This window comes from Anolis sagrei, chromosome 5 (genome assembly GCF_037176765.1).
Source record: "Anolis sagrei isolate rAnoSag1 chromosome 5, rAnoSag1.mat, whole genome shotgun sequence".
Taxonomy (NCBI): Eukaryota; Metazoa; Chordata; class Lepidosauria; order Squamata; family Dactyloidae; genus Anolis; species Anolis sagrei.
Window position 1 is genome coordinate 316845 of NC_090025.1, and position 9112 is coordinate 325956.

General features: G+C 48.4%; 1 protein-coding gene across 1 annotated transcript in view; it reads left to right on the top strand.

Moving 5' to 3' along the window:
- Nucleotides 1-738: 738 nt before the first annotated feature.
- The window catches only part of LOC137097059 (hepatic lectin-like), a 22600-nt gene continuing 14226 nt past the window's right edge, over nucleotides 739-9112 (top strand). Inside the window, exons 1-2 of the mRNA XM_067468362.1 lie at nucleotides 739-916; nucleotides 8324-8434. Coding sequence (XP_067324463.1) covers nucleotides 868-916; nucleotides 8324-8434 — 160 coding nt within the window. The 5' untranslated portion in view covers nucleotides 739-867. The remainder of the gene's footprint in view (nucleotides 917-8323; nucleotides 8435-9112) is intronic.

The following is a 9112-nucleotide window of genomic DNA, read 5'->3' on the forward strand; positions in this document are numbered from 1 at the left end:
GCTGCCAAGCACTGGTTTCGGATCCGAGGAGCTTCCCTGGAATTCTGGTGCCAAAAGAACCGGCTTGAAGGCGCTTGGGATCTCCTCAATGTTATCCAGGACGATGCGGACATAAAGCATGAGTCCCAAGGATAAAAAACCTCAGAACTGGTGCTAAGAGGTAACTTAAATCAGGGTCCTTTAGAATCAAGTCTTTTACTCATGTCCATGTGGTAGGAACTCTGATGGCAGAATGAAGAAGAAAAAGGAAGCTCTCCCCTCCGGCAGGAAGAGGTGGAGCCAAACAGTACTGATTGACAGCTACAAGCAACCAATCCATACAACTATACATAAGCAGGGTAAAAAGGGGCAGGATTAAGCATGATACAACAGTTTAAATCTTACAACTAACAGTTCTATACAAAGAGTAGAAGTATAGTGGCAAAAGGGGGGGGGGGGCTTTTGCCACTTTTTATGCCTTATATTTGCCAGTAAACACTCTCTTTTTTGTTTCAGGGTTTAGTAAATTGAAGTTCTCGCATTACATCGACGGCATATTAGACTCAAGTCAATACGGTAAATAGAAATATTCCTAACCGCAAAATAAAAATAGACTAGCAACCAAGGAGGGATCCCCGAAACAGATGTGCAGGCAGGGCTTCCTGGTGGCCGGTGCTCCGTCAGCACATCTGGCGAAAGAGGAACGAGCGCGGCGGCACGTGCGCCTGAGTCAGGAAAGGAGAAAGGCTGTTTCGGGAAGCCACGGGAGCCACACACTTCTCTCCGTCGGTCACTCCGTGGCTTCCAAAGGCCGCTCGCCCCGAGGGGATTGCACCCACATTTGAGGCCGGGAGGAGGGGCCCACCCCGCAGAGATCGTGGTCACAGGATGGCAGGAGGAAATGTCTATGAAAACAGCATGCAGTTCAGAGCTGGTGGTAAGGGCTCTCTGAGGGCCTCCTGCAAGGCGCTTGGAGCTGGGGGTGGGCCAGGCAGGGGCCAATCTCTGGGTGTTTTGGACTCCCACTGCCCCAGCTGCTTAAGTGGAAGGGGAAAGGGAAAGGAAGGGGCCTGAGGGTGTGAGGAATGGTGGGAGTTGGAGTCCAAAACACCTGGAGGGAGGGAGGCAGGGAGGGAGGCAGGCAGGGAGGGAGGGAGGGCTCAAGTTGGCCCTTGCCTGGCCTCGGCCTTTTTGCACATGTCTTTTCACAGTCTCAGAGTTCATCCATCCCAGCGTTTCTCAACCTTCCCAATGAAGTGACCCTTTCATACAGTTCCTCGTCTTGTGTTGACCCGCAACCATAACATTAGTTCAGTTCAGTGGTTCTCAAGTTTACTAATGCCGTGTAATACCCCTTAGTTAAGTTCCTCATGTTTTGATGACCCCCAATCATAAAATTAATTTCGTTGCCACTTCACAACTGTAATTTTGCTATTATTATGAATTATATAGTGTAAATATCTGATATGCAGATTGTATTTCCATTCATTAGACCAAATTTAGCACAAATACCCAATACACCCAAATTTTAGTACTGGCAGGGAGGTTGGAGGGGATTGATTTTGTCATTTGGGAGTAGTAGTCACTGGGATTTGTAGTTCACCTACAATCAAAGAGCATTCTGAACTCCATCAATGATGGAATTGAACCAAATTTGGCACACCCAAGTCCCATGACCAGCAGAAAATACTGGAAGGGTTTGGTGTGCATTGACCTTGAGTTTTAGAGTTGTAGTTCACCTATATCCAGAGAGCACTGTGGACTCAAATAAATGATGAATCTGGACCAAATTTGGCACGGATACTCAATATGTCCAAACGTGAACACTAGTGGAGTTTGGGGAAAATAGACCTTGACATCTGGGAGTTGTAGTTTGGCGGGGGGGGGGGGGGGCACCAAAATACTGTTTGCTTGCCATTGAAAATTACCTAGGGCCACCTCTGCTTGGGTTACATGCAAGAGCTGGGAGATGATGATGACAAAGATGATGATGATGCAAAGAGACAGAATGGGGGACGATGAGGCCTGGCTCGAGAGCAGGACGTGTGAAAAAGATCTTGGAGTCCTCATGGGGAGGAAGATGAACATGAGCCAGGAATGTCATGTGGCGGCAAAAAAGGCCAATGGGATTTTGGCCTAGGAGCCTAGTGTCTAGATCCAGGGAAGTCCTGCTCCCCATGCTCTCTTCCGCTTTGGTTAGACCACTTTACCTGGAATTCAAGAGAGATATTGACTCTAAGCTGGAATATTGTGTCCAGAGGAGGGCGACTAAAATGATCAAGGGTCTGGAGAACAAGCCCTATGAGGAGCGGCTTAAGGAGCTGGGCATGTTTAGCCTGAAGAAGAGAAGGCTGAGAGGAGATATGATGAGGGCCATGTATAGATATGTGAGGGGAAGCCACAGGGAGGAGGAGGGAGGGAGCTTCCTTTCTGCTTCCCTGGAGACTAGGACGCAATGGAACAATGGCTTCAAACCACAAGAGAGGAGATTCCACCTGAACATGAGGAAGAACTTCCTGACTGTGAGAGCCGTTCAGCAGTGGAACTCTCTGCCCCAGAGGGAGTGTGGTGGAGGCTCCTTCTTTGGAAGCTTTTATGCAGAGGCTGATTTGAATGCAATATTCCTGCTTCTTGGCAGAATGGGGTTGGCCCAGGAGGTCTCTTCCAACTCTAGGATTCTATGATTCTATGATTATTATTATTATTATTCTTACGCCATGACTTCATGCTGTGTAGTCCTGAGTCATAGGTTCCCAAGGTCCATGCCCTTCCCTTGGCGCATTTACAGTATGGAATGAATTACTTATTTATGGAATTAATGCCCTAGCAACCCACTTTAAATGACATGGCTCCATGCATAGCAGTCCTCCTGGGAGTTATAGTTTCCCAAGTTCCGCACCCTTCTTTGGTTGCATCTACACTGTGGAATGAATGCAGGCATACCTTACTTCAAACGCCATGTCTCCGTGAGATTTTCTTGGGAACTGCAGTTTCCAAAGGTCCATGACCCTTCTCTGGGTGCATCTATGCTGTGAAGTGAATGCAGCTGGAGTCCAAGACCTTGCTTGACCTGATTGTGCCAACCCTGCAGGGATCGTGGCCAAAGGATGGCAGGAGGAAACATCTACAAAATAGCATACAGTTTGGAGCTGATGGAGAGGGCTCTGTGGAACGGCATCCTGCGAGGCGCTTTGAGATAGGTCCAGGCCAGGCATGGGCAAACTTGGGCCCTCCCTCCAAGGAAAAGGAAAGGACCAGGGGCTGTGAGGAATGGTGGGAGTTGAGGTTAGGGTTAGGGTTAGGGCTAGAGGTTAGGGCTAGGGTTAGGGCTAGGGCTACGGCTACAGCTAGGCTAGGGTTAGGGCTAGGGCTAGGGCTAGGGGTTAGGGGTTAGGGGTTAGGGCTAGGGCTACGGCTAGGGCTAGGGTTAGGGCTAGGGGTTCGGGTTAGGGTCTAGGGCTAGGGCTATGGCTAGGGTTAGGGCTAGAGGTTAGGGGTTAGGGCGAGGGCTACGGCTAGGGTTAGGGCTAGGGGTTAGGCCTAGGGTTAGGGCTAGAGGTTAAGGGTTACGGGTTAGGGCTACGGTTAGAGTTAGGGCTAGGGTTAGGGGTTAGGGCTATGGCTAGGGTTAGGGTTAGGGCTAGGAGTTAGGGCTAGGGGTTAGGGCTAGGGCTATGGCGAGGGCTAGGGTTAGGGTTAGGGCTAGGGGTTAGGGCTAGGGTTAGAGTTAGGGCTAGAGGTTAAGGTTTAGGGGTTAGGGCTAGGGCTAGGGTTAGGGCTACGGGTTAGGGCTAGGGCTAGGGCTAGGGTTAGAGGTCCAAAATCCTTGGAGGGAGGGAGGGTCCAAGATGGCCCATGCTTGGCCTAGGCCTTTTTGCAAATGTGTTTTCACGGCCTTGGAGTTCATCTATGTATTTTCACTCTGGGCGCATCTACAGTGTAGAAAGGATGCACTTTGATCCCGCTTGAAGTGCCATAGCTCAAGGCCAAGGCGAACCTTCAGTGCCTAGAAGCAACGACACACAGGTGTACCACAGGTAAAGGCTCCGGGGGCGGAGCTCCTTTCACTCACCTTTGGTAGGCTGTGACTTCATGGAATATCTGTTTCATTGATAAGTATATGTGTGGAGAGCTAGGAGAGTGGCCAAGGCTGGGATTCTGTATTGCCATCTCTGGGTTCAGTATCCACGGCAGGTGCACCCTCAGCCTTCGCAGGGATACACAAAACCGTGGATAATAGCAGACCCCGTGGAAACGAGGAGCCTGCAATCCAGGAATATGGTGGGAAATGCCTTGAGAAGGCGAGTGCTGGGTCTTGCAGTCTCTGCTCTTGCAATGAGGAAAGAAGGAAGGAAGGAATGACGAGCGAGGCCAGGCGAGAGCAGGCTGCCAGCCAGAGTCCAAAACAAGCAAGCAAGCGGCCTTTCGTAAGAGACGGACAGCCCATTTCTCAACTTCCTCGCTTCCGACTGAGAAGCCAAAACAAAAGAGGGATTTCCAAAGTCCCGAAAGACCACCTCTCCAGGCTGTGGGGACAATGGAGCCATTTCAGAGTTTCATAGGAGTTGGAAAGGACCCCAAAAGGCCACCCAGCCCAACCCCTTTCTTTCTTCCATGCAGGAAGAGCATAACCAAAGCACCCCTGACAGATGACCACCCAGCCTCTGCTTAAAAATAAAACAGCAACAATAATACCTTAGAGTTGGAAGTGGCTGCAAAGAGGGACCTCATGGGCCACCCAGTCCAACCCTATTCAGCCAAGAAGCAGGAATGTTGCATTCAAATCACCCCTGACAGATGGCCATCCAGCCTCTGCTTAAAAGCTTCCAAAGAAGGAGCCTCCACCACACTCCCTCCGGGGCAGAGAGTTCCACTGCTGAACGGCTCTCACAGTCAGGAAGTTCTTCCTCATGTTCAGGTGGAATCTCCTCTCTTGTAGTTTGAAGCCATTGTTCCCTTGCGTCCTAGTCTCCAAGGAAGCAGAAAGGAAGCTTGCTCCCTCCTCCTCCCTGTGGTTTCCTCTAGTTTTATAGTTTATTGAGGGGAAAAATCCAAGTCAAAATAAAGAATAAGCATTGCAAAATTCCACAGATTAAGGTTAAAAGCAGAATACAGTTCCAAAGATCTTCAGGCAAAAACAGGAGACATAATCCTATTGGCAAAGTTCAAACCAGAGTCCCAGGTACAAGCAATGAAACATTTGCCCCATGAATCACAATGCAAGAAATCCCAAGCATACTGCTTTCCAGGCTAAGATTATTCCATGAAGCTTTCAGGCTAGTAAGCTACATTGAACTGACACTTTCCCTTGGTTTGCAAGAAGCCTAAATACCTTTCTAACATGAAAACATTACATGAAATCATTGCAATGACCTTTCACCGAGCTCGCCTCTCGTCTGCTGGCCAGGCGAGAACTCCGCCTGACCCGGAGATCAAGATGAGCTTGCCAGGTCAGGTCACTGTCAAGGCTTTCAGTACTTTCAGTATCAGCGTGGGAAGGAGGTGAATGCCTCCCCACCTGTTCGCTATCTCCTTCGTTAAAATTCCTTTCTCTTGGGAACTGCTGTGTTGATGTGGACTCTGTGCTGTCTGTGGGAGCCGCAGGTCCAGAGATCTGAGGCACAGAAAAAGAGCCAGGAATCTGAATCCCATCATCCTCATCATCACAGAACATATCAGCCACAACAACAGGAAACTCTCCCCAGTTATACCCCTTTGGGGGTGACCCAAAACCGATTGACCTTAATTACCCCAATTACTCAGCCTGTGAATTGTCATCAACTGGGGTTGATGTGGAGATATTGGAAATACAGATATGCATGCATATATTGTATGTACATTAGAAGCACTGAAATGTAGAAAAATAAGATTCTCTCTATATTAGGAGGCCAAGCTGACAGGACGAAAGGATGCTGAAGGAGATCTGTGTTGAAAGGGGGAGGAGAAAGGGGAGGAGGTGTTATCTATACATTGCAGGTAAGGCTTAGTACATGCCATACCGTCTTACTTCTGAAAGTAAGGAGTCTCCCTCCTGACAGGTCAAAAGGAGGGCCCTTGATCGATCTGTGTAAGATGAAGCCTAGTTGTGCCGTCACACCCAGACCCTGTAAAAATAGACTAAGATGTGCTTCTCTCTTTGTCTGGGCGGACTGCTAGGGTCTTTCTTTGGAAGCTTGAGATTTTCAGCAATTAGAATAATAGAATCCTAGAATCCAAGAGTTGGAAGAGACCCCCTCCTGGGCCCTCATCCAGTCCAACCCCATTCTGCCAAGAAGCAGGAATATTGCATTCAAATCACCCCTGACAGATGGCCATCCAGCCTCTGCTTCAAAGCTTCCAAAGAAGGAGCCTCCACCACACTCCCTCCGGGGCAGAGAGTTCCACTGCTGAACGGCTCTCACAGTCATAGAATCCTAGAGTTGGAAGAGACCTCCTGGGCCATCATCCAGTCCAACCCCATTCTGCCAAGAAGCAGGAATATTGCATTCAAATCACCCCTGACAGATGGCCATCCAGCCTCTGCTTAAAAGCTTCCAAAGAAGGAGCCTCCACCACACTCCCTCCGGGGCAGAGAGTTCCACTGCTGAACGGCTCTCACAGTCAGGAAGTTCTTCCTCATGTTCAGATGGAATCTCCTCTCTTGTAGTTTGAAGCCATTCTTCCATTGCGTCCTAGTCTCCAGGGAAGCAGAAAACAAGCTTGCTCCCTCCTCCTCCTCCCTGTGGCTTCCTCTCACATATTTATACATGGCTATCACGTCTCCTCTCAGCCTTCTCTTCTTCAGGCTAAACATGCCCAGCTCCTTAAGCCGCTCCTCATAGGGCTTGTTCTCCAGACCCTTGATCATTTTGGTCGCCCTCTTTCTCTGGACACATTCCAGCTTGTCAATATCTCTCTTGAATTGTGGTGCCCAGAATTGGACACAATATTCCAGGAAAAGTGGTCTAACCAAAGCAGAATAGAGGGGTAGCCTTACTTCCTTAGATCTAGACACTATGCTCCTCTTGATGCAGGCCAAAATCCCATTGGCTTTTTTTGCCGCCACATCACATTCCTGGCTCATGTTTAACTTCCTGTCCACGAGGACTCCAAGATCTTTTTCACACGTACTGCTCTCGAGCCAGGCATTGTCCCCCGTTCTGTATCTTTGCATTTCGTTTTTCCTGCCAAAGTGGAGTATCTTGAGGCTACTTCAGTCTTTAATCATCAAAACAGAATATTTATTTCTCAAAGTCCTTGCAGACTTGGCAAAGCTGGTTAAAGTTACAAACAAAACAGTCAATTGGGGAAACAATAGACATGATCTTTCTTTTCTTCAGTTACTAAGGTAACCTTTCTCCCAAAAGGCAGATAAGATTCTGGAATCTTTCACCCTAACCCTGAGCTGCTATGGTTAGAAAAAAAGCAGGTTTTTTCCCTATCTTAGCTCAAGGTTAGCTTTGGAGATGAAGTAATGCTCAATAATACTCAATGACTCAATATCTATCTTTCGATCTTAATCAGTTAATTGATCTTTCTATCTATATCACTCAATACCTCAATAGTCTATCTATACTCAATCTATCTCAATTAGCTATAACTCAATCTCAATCTATAGTATCTCAATATTACTCAATAGTTCTTGTCATGGTTTTCTCAGAGTACCTGCCTGGCCACAGCACATCTGAAGCTTTCTTTCTCAACTGAAGAAGGCAGGGGAGATTCCAAAATGGAGATCTCTTCCCTGGGAGAAAAGGCGGTCCCTAGACCCAAAGAGATACCTTTCTGAACCAATAGCTGCAAAGGAGGCCTGCAGACTGGCTTTCCAGCCTCTGATACTGTTAACTTTCAGAGTGCAGCTAAGATTGTAGCAACCCCGGGGAAATGCAAAGGAATGCTATCCCATGCAACTAAAAGGTAATGCAAGCTATGCTCCTGGAAGACGGAACACTAGTATCTCTAACTTGTTATGAGCTGAATGCTGAGACATGCGTCATGCGTGTAGAAAGATATAATTCGATATTTCTATGATGATTAAGGTGACGCAGCGATGATGTCAACGTATGTAGGAGCATGTTTCTTTGTTTGCCTGCATTTGAAGATGTATAAAAGGGAAAGTCAACGCCTTTATCCTCACTCTGGTTGGCTTTTGGAGGAGATTCCACGCCAGGGTCTCAGCTGAAAATACAACGTGCTTTTCTGCCTCAAACAAAGGATGGGTCTTGGTATTATAATCTCTCCTTTCAGCCACAACAGGGTGCGTCTTTTTCTCTTAACACACACACACACAGTAGTGATCCCGCAAAAACTTAGCCATGTAACTTAACCCAGTACGTCCCTCTCCCCGCCATTTCTCTCCTTCCAGAGACTCCTCTGAAGGAAGCCGCTCCCCGGAGGAGGCATCTCTGGGTCCCGGTGGCCTTGGCTTGCCTGGCTCTGCTCCTGGCCGTCTCCCTGGTCGCAGTGGCCATTTTGTGTAAGTACAGATGGGCCCCCTTCTCCTCTTCATGATTGGGGTGTTGTGTGGTTTCTAGGCTGTAGGGCTGTGGTCTAGCGGCACTTTCTCCTGATGTTTCGCCTGCAAATGCAGAACACTGGCCTGCTTGTTTATTTATTTCACCTATTTGTGTCCCACGCGGCGGCCTTACTGCAGGAAGCAATTTGATGCTAATCGCTCCCCCCCCCCCTTCCTGGTGTGTCATTTCTATGCGTCAAGAGAGCTGGACAACGTTTGTAAGTTTTTATTACTTTTCTAAAGGGTCTGGGGGTTTGCGGGGAGGGCCCCCACACGTTCTCTAGGGCTAGTCCCAAGAGAACGTCTGGACACCCACCCCAGAAAGTGCACGCCTTCTGGGGTGGGTGTGGACAGGACCCCAGGAAAAAACACATTTTTAAAAAATGCAGCTTCTCCTGGGATGAAAGCTTGTCTGGACCTGGCCTTGGTGACATCCAGACATGCTCCATCCATGGAGTTCCCTGCATCTACCCAGCTTGTGACGCTATCGAAGAAAGAGCTCGGAGGAGTCGGGCAGGACTTGTTCTGCTCTTTCATTCAATTTTTTGCCTTTTTTAAAATGTGAAATACATCCTTCTTTCATATTATAGAATCATAGAATCAAAGAGTTGGAAGAGACCTCATGGGCCATCCAGTCCA